The following is a 22,135-nucleotide window of genomic DNA, read 5'->3' on the forward strand; positions in this document are numbered from 1 at the left end:
TATATGTGTCTGTGTGCTTTTGATTCTAACTAAATAGGAGCAGCAATGATGTTAAAAAGTTATCAGTTGGTGTTCCTCTTTAAGAGTCTTTTAAATACAAAAAGGTCAGACAAGAGGAAAAGAAAATCCAATAGTGAAACATAACTAACGGACCATGAGAATCAAACACAGAGATAAAATGCCAGAGAAACAGAGGAATAAGCTGACAAAAAAGGGAATTTCCAGATGGATTTTTCTCGTTCTGTCCCATATTCGCAGTCCAGCATTTCTGTTCCTCTGTTCCTCTTCCTGGATCTCTGTTTGAGGTTTTCTGCAAGCATGTATTTCATGTAAAACCCTGTTTAATGAGTGCAAGTTAGCACTTTGTGCATACGGTACCTGAGCATAGACATTGTGTGTGTGTCTGCTAAATAGTTTGTGTGTGTGTGTGAGAACTAAAAAGAGGACTGTTCAGTGTGTTATGTCAGACATGAGAGGTTCAAATTCTCTTCCAGATCTCAGGAACCATCTGCAGTTCATGGCAAATAAAACATTCTCGTTCAATACAACAAACAACTAAAAGATACAAAGGGAGAGAGAGTATTCTCACTTACTGCATGAGTCCACAAGCCTCCCAACACACACACACACACACACACGTAACAGTGGTGACCAGCTGCTGCCTGGTGACATTCTTGGATGACAGCACTGGCTCTAACAACCCACACAGGATTTGAGGAATTAGTGCTCAATCTCTCAACCCAATGTCTGTGTGCCTCTGTGTGTGTGTGTGTGTGTGTGTGTGTGTGTGTGTGTGTGTGTGTGTGTGTGTGTGTGTGTGTGTGTGTGTGTGTGCACTCTGGTTATCAGAGAGTGTTTAGGGCTCAGATGGAGAACAGCAGTGTGATAGATAGTCTATGATGCTCTCCAGCTGCACAGGTTAGACTGAGATAAACTCAGTAAAAACAAAAAGGAGATTTCAGAGGCACTGTTTCCAGTCTTTATGCTAAGCCATGCTGTAGGCTTACATTCAAAAGTGGATAATACAAGATTCAGAGACTTTATTGGGATACTTTTTCCCCTCGACAATTTGTCTTTCAGATAATATTCCTGCCACTTTTCTTTTGGACTTATAAAGCAGTGATGGCAGAGATGGCCCCACGAGTTAAGTCACAACTCATAAGCTGTGACACTGTATTTCATCGAATATAACAGAGCTGCAGTTTAAGCCTGAAGCGGATTTTAGGACAGGATCCTTGTTATTTTAGACAGTTTGCCATAAAATGTGAGGGAGAAGAGTTGACTATTCATTAGTCTAGCTGCATGACGGTGTTGCATTGATGTTGAGTTCAGTTCAGGGGCACATTTTTTTGGAACAATTTTTGCAAAATAAACATGTTAACACACTGCTGTGCTGGATGGAAAGGGATGTACTAGAAGAGTTGTTTCAACCAGTCACCTTCTTGGCCTGAAGAGCCCTTTGGAAGAGGCGCAGAAAAGAAGCAAGGCTGAAGCGGTACATGTTGTTGATCTTCGACAGGTCTGTGATGACGAAATACATCTTGCTGGCACTCTCTGCAAGAGGCAGGTAGGCGTCCCGCTCCTACAATAACAGAAAAAAGGTAGAAGTGAAAAAGAGGACAGAGAGAAAGGGGGATAGAGAGACACCAAGAGGTCACAGAAAAGGAACCAGATGTTTCAGAGAGTTACAAAAGATACCACTGATGGAAGGATCGCAGGGAAAGTAGATTAGAAAAAATGTATTTGCAAACGAGATGGAAGGAGAGTGAAAGAGAAGACAACGCGATGTATGATGAGACAGGAGGTGTGAAAAAAAGGTTCATTTCAGAAAAATAAATAAAAGCAACTGAGAGAAAATAACTAAAACAGTTCTGGTTTAACAGTGCGCCCTAGAGGATGATGGTGTAATGAATCTACAGTCGCTTCTTGTTTGTGCAACTATGTAATCTGATGTTTTTGCAAACTGCAGCTGTGAGTTTGTTTATCTGAAGACCACTCAAACGAGCGGAAATACTTACATAACACGGCATATTTTTAAGTAATAGCCAAAACATCTCAATTTTGTATTCAGGATTGTTCAAGAAATTACACAAAAGTGGAGTCATTTTACATTTGCAGACTGGGAATAAACGTCATTTCACATTCTATCTGAATCTCTGACTGTCGGTATCTGTGTACTTCAATGCCTCCCTCTACCTTAGTCTATCTGTCATCTGTGCTCTCTCTCTCTCCCTCTCCCTCCTCTCTCTCTCTCCCCCTCTCCCTCCGTCCCCATTCCTTCTCTCTCTTCATGAGGTAGAAGAGAATAGCAGTTGTTGTGAAGGGTTTGTTCATTACACTATAGATGTTTAATACAGATTCTCTTTGCATCACTTTTTTATTTTGTTATGACCAAAAAACCTTTAAAAAAATGAATCAAACACTTTAATGAATCGTTCGGTTAATCAGTGTATTACCTATACAGGCACACCCCCAGTTTAGAGAAACAGACAGGAGTCCGAGCACAGGAGCATTTTAAGTGTACCCTATATTGATAATATTTTCCCCTGAACTGAACTGAAAGTGAAATGTATCTATATTGTATTTGTCAATGGGTTCTTGTAACTTTAAAGAGAGCATAGATAAGTTTCCCTTTCAGTTCAGTTCCCCGTTGGAAAGGGCTGTCTAACGGCAAGATAAAGTGGGGAAAATATTATTAATATAGCGTAACCTCAAACAGATATTTTTTTTTTAGGTAAGCCTTTCTTTTTGGTGGCTAAAATATATTTTGCTGCTACCCCTGTCCACAGCAGTACATTGCTTTTATCCCGTGTCAGTAATCATGCCTGCCTCTCCAAACTGGGGGCCTGCCAACCGCCATCTACTGTCGGTAATACACTGAATATTGATAAGTACATCATACAACTCCACTTCAAATAATACGAACAATCCCATTAAACAGTGGTGCAGTGGGGTAGGCCATGAAAAGTTTTCCCTGGCATTTTTTCAGAGTGTGTGTGCATGTGTGCCTGAGGTACAGTACCTGATCCAGGGAGGCCTGCAGCTGGTGTGATTCCAACAGTGACATCTGGATCAGGGCACTGCTTGCCTTGGTCTGGTTCAGACTGTCTATCAGCTCCCTGTTCTCAAGAATATTACCCTGAGATGTAGCCAGGGTCTGACAAAGGAACAATGGACAGACAGGTACAAACAAAAGATAAGGCAAGGATTAGACGATTAATAAGTAAGAGATAAAAGAGCACAAGATGCACAGAGAGTATGTTGTCCCGTATCTGTCAATTGGCTGAAATCTGGTCTGATCTGACAGTTGCAGGAGCAAGAGTTGTTGTTTTAAAATAGCCTGATGTGGGGCTTTTTTTTTTAAAATGTATTCATAATTTTTAGGCTTGACTCGCCCACTACATCCTGTGGAATCTATTCTCTAAACAAACTGATAGAATTTATTCAAATAAAATATATGAGAAAGCAGTGGAGCATGGAAATGTCAAGTCGAATATGCTCCCACAATTCTGGAATAATTACATGTCAAGTACCACTGAAGCACTAACATCCTTCTCTTGGCACTGTCTATGTGTACCCAAATTTCCCTTAGACTGTGTGCATGAATGTGTCACAATGTCTATCAACTGTGTGTGTATGTGTTTGATAGTGAAGTGCAGGATGCCCCATTACGTATTTGGACAGTAACAATCTGTTTTGTCTCCATTTTCTCATTATGTAAAATGACCCAACACCTGTCTCCAAATTTCTCTGTCCAGGTTTGAAGTGCATGAATAATTGAAAAGAAATCCAACATTCCTATGGTAGCCCTCTGATTAAGGTGGCTGGGTGGTGCAAATCACATCCTTGTTGCAGCTCAGCAACTCTGATTTTCTGATTTTCTCAACACTGTCTAATGATTATATATTAAGAAAGCTCCATTTTTCTTCACTGGGGTACATAATTGTGCTTTAGTAGGTACATATGGTAGGCATACTGTAGTATACATAATACAGTATAGGGTGCTACCCCAGCAACAAGCTCTAGTAGTAGTCCAACACGTAGAATTCTCCTCTACATTGTTGTCACAGTGTATGCTATACGTCTGCATGTGTACCTCTAACAGGGATTCTTCCAACTGAGCCAGCTGTATCTTCTTGTCTTCCTCTTGTTGCAGCAGTCTTGTTTTTTCAGTCTCCAATTCTGGCTTCTCCTGCTGGATGGTCAAGGCTAGCAGCTATCACAAAGACACACACACACACACACACACAAATTGGCAAGTGGACAGACAGTATGACTGCAGAAAGACAGACAGTATGACTACAACATGCACTACATGCTGTGTAGATACACTGCATTATTACATAGCACTTGAGGGTGGGTTACCTGTCCTCGCAAGCCTGCCCTGGTAGTAGTGAAGTTGACCTCTGTCACCACGGAAACAGCATCGGGGGGGATAAAGGGGGTGGGATTCCGTGTTGCCAGGAAGAGACGGAAGTCCTCGTTATAATCAATGACCTTGTCTCCTATCTGAACCACATATCTAGGACCTGGAAGTGTTGAAGTTGGACAGAAAGACAAAAAGAGAGTCTGTGTTAACAACATGTACTGTATCATAGAAGCTTGTAACTTTGTCCTCAGTGTCTTCACCTTCTTATCTTTTTACACTCTTAGAAATATGGGTTCCAAAAGGGTTCATCCTGAAGGGCTGAGGTTCTACCCACAAGCATTTCTTTCTGAAGAACCCTTTTTTAAAGAAAGGGTTTTGAATGTATTGTTGAAAGCATGGGTGTTAAAAGATCCCCCCAGCACACACAACCATAAAAACTGATTGTGAAGCATGATTGTGATTGTCTGTTGTACGGCACCACACCAGCCCCGGCCCTTTAGGAGCCTCATGAGGACCCAGGATTCTAGATGAAACTCTTTGAATATAAAAGAGTTATATCCAGTATACTGTATATATATATATATATCCACAATCTGAAATTTCTTCAGGCACACATCATAGTTGTTAATTGAACCTGGGTAGATAACATCAAGGTGCAGAATAGTTTGCACTCATTAACAGCATTCATATTGAGGCAATATCTCTGAAAATAGGATTTCACTACAGTGTAGAAAAGTGGTCGGCTTTTGAGTAAGCAACCAGTGGTCCATAATCAATAATTATCACCACACCTTCTTTGCATAAAAGTGGTGTTTGTGAGTGTGTGTGTATACCCTGTGCTATGAGGTCCCTCCTCAGCAGCGGGTAGAGCACCGGTTCAACTCCATCCATCTCTTGGATGATGAGGGTTTTTCCAAACCTGACCGCGAGTTCAAGGGATGTCATGAAGTTACTATCCTATAGAAAACAAGCACACAGTGGAAAGAATATCTTTAATTACAATATTGGTTGGTGATACAGTACTCTGAAATATATCAGAGCAATATCATTATCATCCCTAATTAAAAAAAAAAATGAATGAATGAATCAGTATTTTTTCTTTTATATATATATATATATATATACAGTATATATATATATATACACACACACACACACACACACACACACACACACAATTCAATTAACAACCTGACAGGCAAAGGAGCACAATGCACTGAATGATAAGGGTCTACCAATGAACTTAAAATAGAATTGGATTCAACAGACAAGAAGATCAATCGAGGACATCTAATGGAACACTTCAAAGAAATGTTCAACAGTAATGGCTTTACCGGCTCCTGAAACCATAAAAGTTACCTCAGAGATAAATTAGGTTTAGAGTTTTCACCAGAGTGCACATGTGTGAAGATTGCAGATGCAACCGGAGAGTTAATTAACCTTAATGTGTGATGTAAGATATGCATGAGTGTGATTGTGCGTGTGGCTTTACCTGTTGGTTGATGACCTCTAGTCTGTGCTGCTGAAGATGTGTGCGTAGCCACTGTGTAGCTCGGGATGACGGGTCGATCAGGAATGGACAGGCAACACTCTGAGTATAGAAAAATGATAAAGAACTGTTTCAGGGTAAGTTGTTTGGGGATATTTTTACTAGGAAAGAGGCCCAGGTACTGAGAAAAAAGGAAGTGTGTGTGCATGTTCAGTTCTGTCTCACTGCTGTAATGCTCATCGACTAGCGTCACTCCTACGCCAGGCAAAAGAACGAAGTCCACCACCCTCTTTTCATCCTGTGCTCTTCCATTTCACGGTCTCTTGCTCAAGTATTCTCTTTCTCAAACCTGCTTATTTGTCTGTTTATTCCTTTTCATACTATATATATATATATATATGTGTGTGTATATTGTGCATGTTTGTGTGTATGTGAATGTAAAATCTGCTATTTAAGTGTATATGACAATAATCAGAAACGTCTAAGGGCACACATAAACACCGTGAAGAAAAACCCGAGAGGCTACACTAAAGGAAGTGCGGGCTAAAAGGATGAATGATGGAACACCTTCTTACCTGTAACTTGAGTGCATTGATCTGAAGGCAGCAATGGTAAAAACAAAACAGAATACAGACAAATGGAGGACAGATGAATGGTAACATGGGCAACATTGTTGATATGACTAATAATATAGAGATTGGCTGTTCCAAGTAAATGCTGTAATTATATTGTACTTTGATATTTTTTGTACATATATTACATTTTGTTAAGTGCATTCAATGCATAAGATCTTTTGTAATATAATATATACATATTTTTCAAATAAGTTTAACTTTAGCTACATAAAAACTAAACAAAGCGGATAGAGAATTGGTGATTAAAATGCTTTAAAAGGTACAAGATCCGAGATTGTGAGCATTTGGATTGCCTCTCATCGGCTCTCAACATGTCGACGGCGAGCCGGTGGCTCGTAGCTAACTGTGCTAACGGCGCAAACTAAGGTGAAAGGGCTGACAGAGATAACAGTGTTTAACCAAGGGGGAACCTGAGGGTGGGTGCTACGCTTCCTCAACAACACTGTCGGTCAGGGCGGCAATATCAGCTGTATGAGAGCAGTGCAGAGCAGTGGCCTTGAGCTAACCAGTGGGGCGCGCTGACACGCACGGACATGCACTAAAAGCACGTGCTGCCGGCAGGCTATGTCAACAAAGCAAGGAGAGCTCGGATTACAACACACAGAGAAGAAGAGCTACTTCATTTCTGCTCAGGTAGACAATACTCTACCATATATTTACATAGCAAACAGTGGTTTGCAGCTATATCAATGTTCAGAATGTTAAATACAGTTCCATTAATAACATAGATCCTTCTGTGACAAAGCAGAATTGTAATCAAGGGAATTAAAACAAAGGTAGGGAGAATAACGCGATTTGACAGACAGGGAAATGGATGTCTAACCTGTAGTATGACAAGTGCATTCTCCATGGAGAGGTCATCAGACGGTAGCCCTTGACTCTTCCAGATCAACTGCTCACTTTCCGAGCACAGGAATGACCGCAAGTCAAACTCTGATAAAAACACACACAACACAAATGCACATGCTTATTTGTTGCTTTACTATTTTCTCACTGAAAACAGTGTTGGTTATTCAAAACACAGAAGACATTCGATGGACGTGACGATTTACAAATAATAGGGGGTCAACTGGATGACTCAGCTGTTTTACATGCTGAGGCCCTCTGGGAAAGAAGTGGCCAAGCATGGTCAGAGCTATTAATAAGACAAAAATGAGCGCTGAAAGAAAAGCACACGTTTTACAGGTTCATTTGTGAGGATGGAATATTAATACCTGAATAGAACAGCTGCTAAATTAAGGTGGCAATGCTTGGCATGTGAAAAGTAAAACCCAGTAAGTGTTAAAAACAGGATTATTAAATACTGTAATCCTTAATGAGTCAGTGTGTTTTTCTGCGAGTACTTACTTATTAAAGGATGATCAAGCAAGTTTAACATTCTCCACTATAAGGATGAGTTATCAGCACTCATATTCAGTAGTCTGAGAAGTGTTGTATATGTACCATATGTATCCACACAGTGCATTGTGCCATGTGTGTGGGTAGCAGTGTGTTTGTGTAGGCTGTTTAGCACAGGAGTTGGCAAAGGTTGAGCCTCTAGTATTAGTTCTAGTGTATTTACTCTGTAGTCCAGTTTGAGCCATCCACGTCTCTTGACAGTGTCTTCTACGGTCCTCAGGAGCTGCAGACAGATACGTGATGAAGGCTGCAGCAAGCATTGCCCTCATAGGGAGCGTATTCAACTCGCTCTTTATCTCAGACATCTGATAAAAAAAGAGAGACAGGCAGGAAATTAGGGTGAAATAGTATGAAAAGGAAAAAACTGCGAGGATTGGGAGGAATCATAGAGAGTAATGGAAAGAATCGACTCCTTATTCCCTCCTTAACAGTGATGAACTGTAAATCCAACTCCACACCCCAAATAATCTGTAAATCTCTACACTGATTCTGACAAGAACACAAGAAAAACGTCACCTACAAATACAGGAGCACAGTCACACACGTGTACGTTTCATGCTAATGTGAAATTACTGCTGTAATTTATGCTGATCAGGATTCCTTTGAGACTAATAGCATGGCAGGGGATGATAAATACACGTTTCACATATAGCGAACCCCAGCAACTGCACAGTGTGCAAAAGCGTTACGGATGAAGTGTGTTTGTGTGAGTATATGGAAATACGTGAGAAGAGAGTAAACTGGCTCTTTGGTGCGGGCCTTGAGGGAGGCAGTGAGTGTGAGGGTGTGTGTGTCAGCAAGAGATTGAGTGTTTTAATTAAAGTGCAGACAGATGCTGCAGAGAGGAGTAAAAACAGCCAGAAGGGACCCAAGACAGCAGGATACATCCCCCTGTCACACACACACACACACACACACACACGCCTCCTGTTGCTCTTACATGTTAAATGAGCCCCATTCTTAGTAAATGTCTATAACCTCCCACAACAATGCACACATCAACCAACTCATACATCAAACTACCTGTGCGTTCCACCGCGTGTGTTCTCCGTCCAGTTGTGAAATGAGCTGCTGGGCAGCCGTGATCGTGTCCTGAGCTTTTGTCACTTCGGCCTCCAACTTAGCCGCCTCTGTAGTATGAGACTGAAACCTGAGGAAAGAGTGAGGAGGAGGAAAAGAGATCAGTAAGCAGGTATAAATGTGCTTGATGTGGGATCATTGGAGATTTCTAATTGATTTAATCTACCAAAGATAGATTAAATAGATTGAACACATGTATAAAAACCCTTTGTAGCTCCTTCCATGCCGTTGAAGGTAAAATAGAAATCTGTGCATATGCCATGAAATCTCACATACACTACAGTAAGAGGTGAGGTGAGATGCTCAGATACTACAGAGAGGAGAGGAATGGTAAGACATCTTTCAGTTCAACTCGCACATTTAAGAAATGATTGTACGAACAGGGAAGGACAAGAAGATAAATGGCAGGACAGACGGTTGGAGACAGCAAGAGTTGGAGATGTTGGAGGAAAGAGCAACAGAGAGAGCATAATGGCTCGGCCACACCTGCAGCGTGAGGTTCACCTTTGTTAAACTATGACCTGACAAGTGGTGTGACTGGCCAATGTCCAGCCAAAACAAAAACATTACTAGACACATTTATGAAAGGTAACAACCATAAGCTTTTGTCACAGGTGAAATACAGTGGAAATGGAAGGATCAAAGGCTGGAAGAATAAATGGAAAGTTGGAAGGAGGCATACTTCTCTTTCAACTCGTTGACTTTGGCTCCAACAGAGTTGAGCTGGTCCTCCAGCTTATTCTTCCTACTCTCCGTTTTTCTTAGGTTTCTGGAGACGCACACACACACACACAAAAACAAAAACACAAACACAGTGTCAAGAGTGTCTATGTGAATCGTTAAATGTATGTATACTTTTTGTTCATAAGAGAGTATGAGTATATTTTCCCATCTTACTGTGAATTAAGAATTATTTTTGACCAAACCAGAGTTGCTGATTGTTTTTATGTTTGGTGAGTTATATTTTGTTTCTGTCCAGTTTGAATGAACTGTGTTGATGAGTAAACAAGGCAATTAAGCCTGCCTTAGTTCGGTGTAACAGAGAAACTTGAGTTCAGAAGGTGTGCAGTTGTATTTTTGGGGTTTAGGTGAAAGAATATTTCCTTTATTTATGTTTTGTGAGCTTATTTTGTTTATTTTTCAGCCCTAGCAAAATCGGCGCTCCCGTGCAATGCATCCTGGTACATGTAGGTACAGCTGGCACGGCTACGCAGCAGGAGAGATCAGCTTTCTCGGTCAATATAGCACGCTCAGGGGAAGTTATTTCTTTAGTGGACTACATTTACCATCAACACGATCAGACATCGACATACATTTTCTCTTTAACAATTAATGGAATATCAAAAGAGTTAACGACTATTTTTCTGTTGACTGTCCAATATATTAGTCAACTAATCGTCTCAGCTGAATTCTGGAGTGGTATTTTTGTGTGTGTGTGTGTGTGTGTGTGTGTGTGTTCCTACTCCAGTAGTCCAGACTGCTCTTTCTCCAGTGGGCCTATCCTCTCTAGGACGTGGGAGTATTGGACATTGGCTTTGACCCAGGCAGCCAGGGGAGCAGCTGCTGTACTTGCACGCTTTGCACTCTGACCGCAGCAACAACAACAACAACAACATCATTACAAGTCAGAAAAAACTCAGTTATAACAACAGCCACAATAAACAACAAAAAATCTACAAGGGGTTTATAACATCCACCAACCATTCATCTAATTATTATTATGCTATTGTGGCTAGCTGACCTTGGGATCGAAGGAGGCCTTGTTCCTGTTGAGCAGCTCTTCCACACTCTGGCGAATATCAGGGGTGATGTTCCTCGCCTCAAATGTAGCTATGTCCTCCCTTACACCGCGCTTCGCCAGAAAGCTACAGAAAAAAAGGGGAAAAGAAGCCAAAAAAAAAGGAAAGAGAGGGAGGTTTGGATGTGAGCAGGTGAGAAATAATGCAAATAAATGTTGTGTGTGAGAGTCTGATGTTACATGTCCAAGTGTACAAGTGACAGAGAAAGATCATTCGAGAGGAAGAGAGAAAAAAGTGACTTTTTATCCAGAAAATGAAGGAGTTTATGAATCATTTATGAATTATGAACCTTAAAGTCATACCTTCATCTCTAATTTACCAAAAATCTAATTTACCCCCCCCCCCTCACACACACACACACACACACACCACACTCTCTTTGTTACTTGTAGTGCTCAGATTTGAGTCTGCTCACCCAATTAACACGAGTCATTAGAAGGGCAGAATGATTTTTGTCCGTCTGATCCCCTCTAAAGGTGCCCACGGTCATATGAGTGACTAGTACCAAAAGCTAAATCAGCATTAACACACAAATCAATCCTCCAATGAATCACCACCATAACATGGCGGAGGGGTTTGTGTATCCCAGTAAACCTCAGAGCTGTGTTGTCGGGGGCCTGGTAGGGTCTCCCAAGGCAATGTGGTCTAAGGGGAGGGGCCAGATTAAGAGCGATTCACTGACCCTTGATGAATAGGCTGGAAACAAAGCCAGACCTGGGAGGGGAGCTCGCCAGCGAAAGTCTGGTGGCTGGGCCTTGGCACATGGGGCTCAGCCTGACAAAACTTCATGGAGCCACCGCCCTGTGGGCCCACTACTCGCAGGGATAGGCAATGGGGTCAGGGGCCATTGCAGTCTAGCTCTAGGGACGTGGAATGTTACCACTCTGGCTGGGAAGGAACCGGAGCTGGTGCGGAAGTTGGAGCGGTACGAACTAGATATAGTTGGGCTCACCACCACACACGACATTGTTGGGGTGTCTTGGCTGACGCGTCTTTTCAGTGTCGCGTGCAGGTCGGAGGCCGTGCCTGTGGAGTGGCAGACCGGGTTAGTGGTTCACATTTTTAAAAAGGGGGACCGGAGAGTGTGCTCCAATTATCGAGGTATCACACTGCTCCGCCTCCCTGGTAAAGTTTATTCCAGGGTACTGGAAAGGAGGCTCCGACCGATTGTCGAACCTCAGATTCAGTTGGAGAGGTCATGGGAGTTTGCCCATCCGGTCTACGTGTGTTTTGTGGACTTGAAGAAGGCCTACGGCCGTGTCCCGCGGGGAGTCCTGTGGTGGGTACTGCTAGAATATGGGGTATCTTGGTTTGTTTCTACGAACCATATGGTCCTTGTATGATCAACGTGAGAGCTCTGTCCGGATACTTGGCACAAAGTCAAGCAGGTTTCCAGTGTGTGTTGGCCGCGCCGCCAGGGTTTTCCCTCGTCACCGATCCTGTTTGTGATTTTCATGGACAGGATTTCAAGGCGCAGCTGGGGGGAGGAGAATGTCCGGTTTGGGGACCTCAGAATTGCATCCCTGCTTTTTGCAGATGATGTGCTTCTATTGGCTCCCCTAAGAACATGACCTTCAGCACGCACTGCGGCTGTTGAGAATCAGAACCTACAAGTCTGAGGCCATTGGTTCTCTGCCGGAAATGGTGGATTGCACCCTCCGGGTTGTGAGTGAGTCACTGCCCCAAGCGAGAGAGTTTAAGTAGCTCGGGGTCTTGTTCACGAGTGAGGGTAAAATGGAGCATGAGATGGACAAGGCCATTGTGGTGAAGAGGGAGCTGAGCCGGAAGGCAAAGCACTCGATTTACCAGTCCATCTACGTGCCGACCCTCACCTATGGTCATGAGCTTTGGGCTGTGACCAAAAGAATGAGATTGCGGGTACTAGCGGCCGAAATGTGCTTACTTCATAGGGTGGCTGTGCTCAGCCTTAGAGATAGGGTGAGGAGCTCAGACATCCGGAAGGAGCTCGGAGTATAGCCTGCTCTTTCGCATCGAGAGGGGCCAGCTGAGGTGGTTCGGGTATCTAATCAGGATGCCTCCTGGACGTCTCCCTTCAGAGGTCTTCCGGGCACGTCCAACTGGTAAGAGGCCCCGGGGTAGACCCAGAACATGCTGGAGGGATTACATATCTAGCGACCCAGCCCCGGATTGATACACAAAAGTCTTATACTGACACATTCTCCTTCTCCGTCTTTTCCTAACTGTGCAAAACCTTTCATCCTCTTCTTCCTCTGTCCGCATCCATCTTTTAACACCCCATCACCACCTCACACTTTTGTGTAACCAAAGACTTAACTTTCTCTTCTTCTATCTACTGTATCCATCCTTCTTTTTTGCCCCCTTCTTTTGTCTATTCTTTTGTCTATTCTTGCCATCTCTTCACCCTCTCACCTCTTCATGCTGACCCAGGAGGTGTCGAAGGTGCCCATCAGTCTCAGTACCCCCTCCAGGATGTCTCTGATGACATCAGGGGGCATGCGGAGGGAGCGGATCTCAGACAGAGCTTCAGGCTTTATGTTTCCAACTGCCTGCTTTGCTTCATCTACCAAAGGCTACAGGGCAGCAATGGTAAGAAGAGGGAGGGACACAGAGGTAAATAAAGGTAAGTACAGCTCGAAAAAGACAAGTATGGAGATGGTGGCAGCTGTATGTATGTATGTGTATTTCTAGTAACTGACACACAATGTCATACTGACAGCACAAGTGAAACTTACCTGCACTTCCTTCAGCTCATGATCTATTTTGGCCTTTCTCTCTTCAATCTTGGACACTTCCTGAGCCATCTTCCCTTTTATCTTCTCCATTTCTGTCTTCTGGTCGCTGGCATTCTGGAAAACCAAAAAGATCATCTGATTTTCAGTGTGTTGTATCGACATTTGTGTTTCAAATTCTAAAACAGAAGGATATTGTATACAGTATACTTTCTTCAACTTAATACTCACCAAGAACATGTGACCCATGACTGACAGATTTTACTCCTATCTAAGCAACCTATTAAAATGTAAATACATCTATTTGTCAGTTTATCAATTCTGAGATGCATCAGCCCCAGTCCTTATCTGAGTAAAGATGAAATATTTGGTTTAGGAACATTCGGAGTAAGACCCATTAGGTTTGGCAGAATACTTTTAGTCTCACCTCTATATCTGTGAAGTCTTTACCCCTTCATTTATACCACATAATTTCCCTATTCCCTCTCCAAATCTCATGTTCCTTCCTCCTTCACTGGTTCATAATCTGAATATCTCCACCTTCCCCAAGCCTGTTTTCCATCTAGTTTGTTTCTCGTCTTCATCTCTTTGTCCCAGTCTTCCTCCCTTTTCCCTCCCTGCTGTCTCCATCTCTAAAGGAGACATAGCTGCTACAGCCCAAAGGGACGAGTCTAGTCGTTAATTATCACTCTGCTGACAGTTTTTCCTTGCCTTGTTCTCTCTCCCTCCTTCACTCCATCTCACTAAAAAAGCCAATTCCCCACAGAGAGAAAGATAAGATATCATAACTAATGAACCCCCCCTCCCCCCACGCCTATACATCTATCCACACATCCATCCTCCAGACAGAGCCAGCAGGAGGAAAGGGAAACAAAATCACTGGATGAGAAGTCACAGAACAAACAAATGCACACAAACTAAATAAAAAGACTTCACAGCAGGGGGGAGACAGTCATGGGAAATCCAGAAAACGTTGCTCGTATAATACAATGCAGATGAGGAGAGGAAGAGTAAAGGGGAGAGAGGCAAGATAAGAGAAGAGAAAAACTGGAAGATAAAAAAGAGAGGAGAGGAGAGGAGAGGAGAGGGCTGCAGTGAGAGTTCATGGGAGGATAAATATCACTTGGAGAAGCCATGAAACCTTGCAGGACCTCAACGTTACACACACTGACATACACAGAGTAACAAACATCCATACACACACAAGCACACACACACCTGCATGGAAGTGGTAATTTCCTGCAGGGCAGAATCTGCCTCCTGTTGTTTAGTCTTCAGCAGCGCACTCTGCTTTGCAGCCCGCCTCTTCAACTCATCCACCAATGCTTTAGCTTCATTCAGCTTAGACACACCAGCCTGCAGACAAGAGTCAACCATAGAACAAGAGAGACATGGAATATCTATGTATAATATATGTACGAGTTAAAAACACCACCTCGAACATGTAATACCAACAGTGCTCTTACAGTCACTGCCTTTCTGACTAATATAAGATAAGATGATCCTTTATCCATTATTAGAAACATATGGCAACAAACTGCTGTACATAGAAATCAGTTATCAGTTGGTGAAATCGGTTTGAAATACATATTCTCATGCTATTGTTTTCCACATGTATACTACTTATGACTGTTTTTATTTAGTTCTACTTACCTGATCTGTGCTTCACACCATAAGTTATTCTTTAACGGGCTAATAGACAACATACTTTTATATTTTGAGGTACTCAAAAACAATTGGTTTTCTTTCGCTGAAGAGCAAATACAGTTGTGGGAAACAAATACTTGGTGTGAGTACTTTAACATGCATCTCAGTTCTGTGTGCATATGGACCTTGTACTATAGCTGATACCTGCAGATGCTGTTGTCTCGTTGTGAGCTGGCTCTGCTTCCGGCTAAATAATGCAGCGTAAACGTGCAAAAAGGCCATGTACTGGCTGGGTGTTGCACCATGTTCTCTGCATGATTCATGGACCATCAGGAACAAACGGCACAGGTCTCCCTGTGCAGAACCTGCTGGGAGAAGAGGACGAAGAAGCTTGTGAGCATGAATTGGTTTGAATTTAGGAATATAACATAAAACACAAACAAACACAGCTAGAAAATATGTTAATAGGCTTCTAGTTGCTTCCCCATTAGAAAATGAGAACGTAAAAAGGAAGTTGTATTTTGAAGGTGCAAAAGTATAGTTAACATTCCTTTCTGCCAGCGGTGAAGCGTTTACTTTCATATATGTAAACACTGATTCTTTGTCAATAAAAGCTATTTTCATCTTATTGAAGCTACAGTACTAAGATTGTAATTATGATAACTGGACTGTAAGATTAAATTAAGTCAAAAAAAATCCTCCACAGAAGAGAAGTACAATTACACTTAGAGACACGACAGAGATGAACCACAAGATACTATCATCATCATAATAATTAAGAATAACACAGCCATACAAACTAAAAAGGCTATTGAGCTCCCACCTGAGCTTTTCCCCTTTGCGTCCTGTTCCCTTTCATTCTCCTCCCGTCCTCCTTCAGTCTTTGCCAGCAGCAGCTCAGGAATCTGACGAGGGAAAAGTTCACACACCAGATGTGAAAGATGGAAAGCATTGATGCATGCATTAAAAATGCTCTTATCGCGACTGCATTTTACATTATTTCAAGTTTAAAATATTAAATTCCAGGTACCATAGTTAATTACTTTTTAATTGATTTACTAATTCACTTTTTAAGCCCTGCGGTGACGGGGTCAATATTTGAATATGAAGCCACTGTATACTTGTAAATTACAAATACTTCTAAGTATGTTTGCTCAACTGAGATATTATCAAAGTCTGGGCAGAACAAGTCTGTCTTTTTCAAAGTTTCCAGGCATAAGTAAATCTGCATACTCAACACTTCTTGCAAGATTTATGGATCTTAAATACTGGCGTGAACTTTATCAGCAGTTGCTGATGTACGGTAATATCTGTTTTTTTTTATCATGTCACTGTACTTGTTTATCATCCTCTATCACTGACCTTCTTCATGCTGCTTTCAGACCATCCTTCCATCCACTGGACAGAACACTTGCGATAGAAAGCTGGGTTGCTCTCACAGTTGATGGTGAAGTTGGAGTTGGAGCAGTCCATGAGCAGAACAATGTGGAGGTTCTGCTGAATTCCTAAGGGGGGGGGGGGATACACACAGAGTTACACAGCAGTTGGAGTATAAAAACAGTGGAGGAGTCCATCAAAAAATGTTGTTTGAGACAAAGCAAAAGAGCAGAGAAACAGAGACGATAGGGGTCAATGCGAAGGAAAATATGAATAAAATACAGACAATATACAGTACTAACTATGAGAGAAGTAGTTGTAGAGTGGTCCGGTAAACCCATCCTGCGAAGCAGCATCTTTGAGGGAGGAGAGGAGAGGCTCCAGTTCCTCTGGAGTGTACAGACCTGGAACTTCACCTGAAAGATAACATACACAGGCACACAAAGAAATGATGAAGAAACTAAATACAAGATAGTTGGGCCAGGACGCATTCAAACTGCAACTTCTGATCGGTGCTGCATTGTTTTGCTAAAATTACCAGTACAGTATACAAACACAAAAGAAAGCGAATAAGTGTATTTCACATTTTCTTTATTACTTACATTAACCTAATCCAAAATCTAGCCTTAACCCTGAACAGAAGTTGTATCCCTTGAGGTCTAAAAAGTCAAATCTTTTCTAAAACTGGAGTAAGGGAAAACAAACAACCACAATACGCACCTGATGACAGCAGGCTGTTGATCATCTCTAAGAAAGCTGGGTGAACAAACTGATAGTCCTCCAAAAGCAGAACCACCTGCTGGCCCTCCAGACCTGCCAGCTGCATCACCTACACGTACACAGTATGCATACACATACAATATATGTTTAATATACATGTAAACACGACACACCACAGCTATACTGACACCAAAGTTCCCTTTGCAACCGATCTGTGCATTTATGTTTTAGTTGCTACTTTAAGGTGGCATTTAACAATGAATTTGGCAATTTAAATGTAAAAAAAACAAAAAAACACTTATCCAATTATCGAGCACATTCTGCAAAAATCAGTTAGATTGGCACAATATGAACCAGTTTAGTCAAAAAAAGAAAAGAAGATAACCCATTCTTACCGTCTTGAGGTCATTGCTGAAATGCTTAAGAGAATAGCCACGGGAGATTTTGGGCGTGAACAATGTGTATCCATGCATGTGTGACACCAGGCACGTGGCTGTGTGCCGACCCACTCCACTCCGGCCTGCCAGAAGCAGAGAGCCACCGGGTCGGCTCAGGACCCGATCCACCCTGGACACAAAGTCACACACTTCCCAGAACAGGAGGAGATCCAGCTCCCTGTTATCACGGCTGTACAGCACTACTCCCTAGAGGAAGGAAAGGGGGGGGGGACACACACACACACACACATACACACACACACACACACACACACACACAGGTGAGGAGCTGCACCAACAAATACAAAGAAACACAACCACAAGACTGAGGCACAAAGATAAAAGCAGGAAACGCATACCTAATCCAACAGGACTACCCACATACACACCACACCGCACAACAGTTTCTCACTGTGTACCTTTTGTATAACTTGTTTTAAGTCAGCAGAATCCAGACGTCCCAGTTGTTTACCATGTGGAGACTGGCCTGGAGCCATTACAGCCCCTTCAGAGACTCCCCACGTCACATAAAAGCCATCTGCACACAAGGGAAATACTACAGACTTAATAATAACACACAGTGTACATCAAATAGCACAAAGGCTGTCTTCAGAGGTGAGAGAAAACACACAAAACGAGCACTGTAGAGGAAAGTACTGTCGTAGACATGAATCCCGGTCAGCTACGTGTGGAAATGAAGATAAAATGTGTGTCTGAATGTTTAACCTGTGCAATAGGAGTTTTGATTTGTTTTCAGATCCCACAGATTACACACCAGATGTTTCAGACAAGCAGGCAGATGTTTGTTTTGAGGGCGGACTGCACTTTTGGCCATAATCTGGAAGAGGCATTTCTCACTCATTTCACAAGGTAGCAGCATTTAACTCACGGGTTAGATATAAATGCAGGTGGCTTGCGTTTAAATCCAGCAGTCTAGGCGATGCCTAGAAGGGCGAGCAGATGACAGGGATGATCAAGAAAAAAAAGCCATCGCACTTGTAATCACTGCCAGGTGCCACATTCTGGGATATCGCAGTTTTGTGTCTCTATGTAACTGAGCACTGGTGTTTTAAGCTCCTCCATTAATGCTGCGTTTGAACTTGGTGTTGATTTGGTTCTTGGTATGACACTGTAGCTGGATGCATGCTTTGGATGTGTTGATGTGATGAAGAACCATGTATCCTTTAGGCCTCTGCTTCTCTGATGTATTTAGTCTAACTGCCAGCACTGCAGGCCTTCATTAAGCAGTGTCAAGGGCCCTTGGTTATAGATTTGTCATTGTATGTATTCAGCAGTTCTTGAACACCTCTCTGGGTTGAACCAGCTTTCTTTGCATGTTTTCTTTATGCTGGCTTCCAATGTAAATTTGCATGAAGAAAACTGGCCATGGCTTGCTCTTGCCAGCATTTGTCCCTATTTCTAGTACTGCTTTGCAGATTATTACTGAGCACAGTATATATTAGTATTACGACATACATTTGTATGCAAGGAAGGTGGGATCTGCATTCATCTTCTACTCTCATTCCTCTTAGGGTCCTGAGGGACCCTCCTGTACAGTGTGGACAATACGAGACATCATTCTGGGGTGACTTTGTTCTTAATGATCTCCCACTAGGATTTGGCAGGCAAGTGTAGCAGCAAGTGTAGCATTGGAGTCTTGCCAGCTCGAAACAGGATTTAAAACCAGTTGCCAATATCTCACCCCTGCTACAACCAAGGAATTAAAATAGTATTACAACTGGTGACACTATATTTTTGATCAGGGAATAAGAAACATTTTTGTTTTGTTCACAATTTGAAGTGGTGTCAGTCAAACCAAATAAAAAAAAAGGAAACATTTTATTTATATAATGCTGGTTTCAAATAAGCAAACAGACCATTATCTGAGAAACTGCCCTAAATGCAGAGCTGTCAAAGAACAGAGCCTATCAAAGCTTTCATTCAGGCATGAGTGGCAGTCTGAAAACATTGGCATGAATTGCATCAAGTACTCAATCTGTAATGGATGTTTTCCTGCTTTGCCTTGATGTTGGGCTGTTGAATCCATCGGAGCCTGCAAACAGTTGTTTTGTACGCGTGAACCGAGCGAAGGTGCATGTCAGCCAGAGTAGAGCTATCTCATACCAGTCATGTTGTCGAGAGCGTCAGAGCTCCAGTCTCCCCGTATGATGGAGGACAGGATGTTATCGAAGGTGTGAAGGTCTTTGGAGGAAACTAGCCGGTCTCTGAACAGCCTCCTGGCCTCATATGCTACCACCTCCAACACGCTGTCTGTCACATTAGATTGAGCTAAAAAGGAACACATGACATATGCACACATGCACACACACACACACACACACACACACACATACATATGAATTAATATCCAACAGGATATCCAAGCCGTGTACATGCTTGCATTTACTTACAAGATGAGATTTGTTGATTTTGTTTGAAATGTGTTACTAATCAGAACTTTGACACAACATTCAACACAAAGAGTAAAAAGGTACAGCGAAATATTTGAAGTATGTCTGTATCTGTCGTTGTAGTTTAAGTTTCAAACAGGACAGACACAGACACAAGCACGGTATTTACACTGTGACTCAGGCCTCAACGTGAGTCAAAGGGCTATTTTTGGTGAGATCAGGCATGACAAAAGCACTTCCAGGGGGGGAACTAAATTTACCAAAATCCCCCAGGAACAAGCAGAGTGCTGCTAGCTAAAAAAAGACTGCTACAGGGACAAGCCACAATTGAGGTCTCGTATAGACCACTGGCTTCAACTGTGTCTGTCACATTATACTGAAGGAGCTGAAGAAGAGAGTCAAGCACAGACACAGTTGACACACCCAGGTTTTCATTTAAAGACCACAAAGGAAAAGGAAATGACTCAAAGTGCCAAATGGTCATGCTTAACATTTTCTATGTCTTTCAAATTGATATTTGTGAGTTAAAAACATTTGTTTTTTAATACAACACAAGGGTTGTGCCTAATTAACCATCCAAAATATGTGGATTCATCAGAGACTGTATTTGTGACTGACAATATTAACTGCGCCTTCAGCTGCATAGATTCTCAGTTGTTCTGTTCAAGATGATGATCTTGGGGATTGACGATGTTCAGAGCAATCAATAGCGCTAAATAGCCTGAGATCAATAGACAGAGAGAGACAGTTTCAGCCTGCTTGCTTTTTGTGGTTGTAAAGACAACTTTTGGCCCTAATTCCATTTTCTTCCATTGAAGCAATCCACAGAGAGAAGGAAAAGGACGAGAGAGGGAGACGCAAGCTGCAAACTGCTGTTTTAACACCACAAACAGCTGTTTTTACACTATCTTTTAGCTTTGTGTTTGGTCTCTACCAACTTCTGAGAGAATTATCTGACTCTTCAGCTTGTTGGTAACTGTGTCTGTCTGTTGTTTGGTGTTTTTTTGAGCTTTTTTGCTGAAAACCGCTGCCTGCTGCAGCCACAAACGGCGTTATGAGAGTGGTTATGTGCCGTTCATATACAGTATATTGTGATCACATGCACACTCAAACCACACCACGTACAACAACACAGTCACAGAGTAAAGATGAACAGAGGGGTTTTTCCACATACCAGAAAGAAGGTAAGCAGCAAGAGGGGAAAAGAGGGAGGAAGAAGAAGTAGTAAGTAAAAAAATGATGAGCATTGGAAAACAGAAATGTGTCCTCTGACGTGTTTAATTAAAATAAATGATTGGACTCACTATCACAGCAGCGACATATTACAGAAGGAGCGAAAGAGACAGAGGCAGAGATGAAAGGACAGCAAAGGGAGAGGATGATAAAAGAGGGGGAGAGAGACGAGTGACAGAGAGGAAGTGAGGAAGGAGAGGAGAGAGCTGATGAAGAAAAAGGTGAAATTTGGAGACAGTAGCTCTGCGCTAAAAAGAATATTGACAAGAAACAAATCCATGTGGTTCTGTTTGCAGACATTAGTGGCTCTGAGAATGTGAGTGAAAGCCCCTTACTGGACATGGGTCTGATTCTTCAAGGTTCCCACATGAACAAAGTGATATCTTTATGAGTATTGGTCCCAGTCCAGGTTCATATTTGTTCCCTAGCTTAGAGGAGGTTCGAGTGTGCCTGGTTATAACATCAATATTATCCCTGTTGAGAGGTGCTCAGACACACACCTATTAATATGTGCGCATTCTTGCATGTGTGTTTGTTTACCTGCAGTGAGGTCATACCGCAGCAGGCTGAGGACCCATTCTGTGAGGATACAGGGGGTAAACAGGTAGTGGCTGTGGTCATCCACTGTAAACTTGGCTTTCACCTGACAGTAGAAATAAATGAGGAAATGGATGATACATACTGTACATATCTGAAGGACACAATTCATTGGGAATTGACGATATGCTGATAGTGAATGAAGCCCCATATGGCTAGTTCAAAGTTGCAACTATGGATGGCACACAAATTGTGCTGTTAGAGGTTAATTTATTTATCATTTATATATATA

At 42.3% G+C, this 22,135-nt stretch overlaps 1 protein-coding gene across 4 annotated transcripts in view; it reads right to left on the reverse strand.

Annotated features, from left to right (window-relative positions):
• Positions 1–22,135, reverse strand: part of dync2h1 (dynein cytoplasmic 2 heavy chain 1) — a 94,301-nt gene that overhangs the window by 43,771 nt on the left and 28,395 nt on the right. The window contains exons 51-75 of one of the 4 annotated variants that reach the window (XM_031860491.1): positions 21,847–21,949; positions 19,787–19,933; positions 18,082–18,200; positions 17,621–17,869; positions 17,226–17,334; positions 16,808–16,921; positions 16,491–16,633; positions 15,952–16,033; positions 15,333–15,496; positions 14,700–14,837; positions 13,485–13,598; positions 13,162–13,322; positions 10,713–10,836; positions 10,435–10,556; positions 9,654–9,740; positions 8,915–9,041; positions 8,055–8,196; positions 7,317–7,426; positions 6,434–6,454; positions 5,862–5,960; positions 5,203–5,326; positions 4,366–4,529; positions 4,097–4,216; positions 3,023–3,157; positions 1,439–1,582 (exon numbers count right to left, since the gene is read on the reverse strand). In XM_031860491.1, the coding sequence (XP_031716351.1) occupies positions 1,439–1,582; positions 3,023–3,157; positions 4,097–4,216; positions 4,366–4,529; positions 5,203–5,326; positions 5,862–5,960; positions 6,434–6,454; positions 7,317–7,426; positions 8,055–8,196; positions 8,915–9,041; positions 9,654–9,740; positions 10,435–10,556; positions 10,713–10,836; positions 13,162–13,322; positions 13,485–13,598; positions 14,700–14,837; positions 15,333–15,496; positions 15,952–16,033; positions 16,491–16,633; positions 16,808–16,921; positions 17,226–17,334; positions 17,621–17,869; positions 18,082–18,200; positions 19,787–19,933; positions 21,847–21,949 (3,162 nt within the window). Of the gene's footprint in view, positions 1–1,438; positions 1,583–3,022; positions 3,158–4,096; positions 4,217–4,365; positions 4,530–5,202; positions 5,327–5,861; positions 5,961–6,433; positions 6,455–7,316; positions 7,427–8,054; positions 8,197–8,914; positions 9,042–9,653; positions 9,741–10,434; positions 10,557–10,712; positions 10,837–13,161; positions 13,323–13,484; positions 13,599–14,699; positions 14,838–15,332; positions 15,497–15,951; positions 16,034–16,490; positions 16,634–16,807; positions 16,922–17,225; positions 17,335–17,620; positions 17,870–18,081; positions 18,201–19,786; positions 19,952–21,846; positions 21,950–22,135 lie in introns of all 4 variants that reach the window. The other 3 variants (XM_031860490.1, XM_031860489.1, XM_031860492.1) reach the window with 3 other exon arrangements.

The sequence above is a fragment of the Anarrhichthys ocellatus genome, unplaced genomic scaffold, assembly GCF_004355925.1.
Source record: "Anarrhichthys ocellatus isolate YVR2014 unplaced genomic scaffold, GSC_Weel_1.0 scaffold24, whole genome shotgun sequence".
NCBI lineage: Eukaryota > Metazoa > Chordata > Actinopteri > Perciformes > Anarhichadidae > Anarrhichthys > Anarrhichthys ocellatus.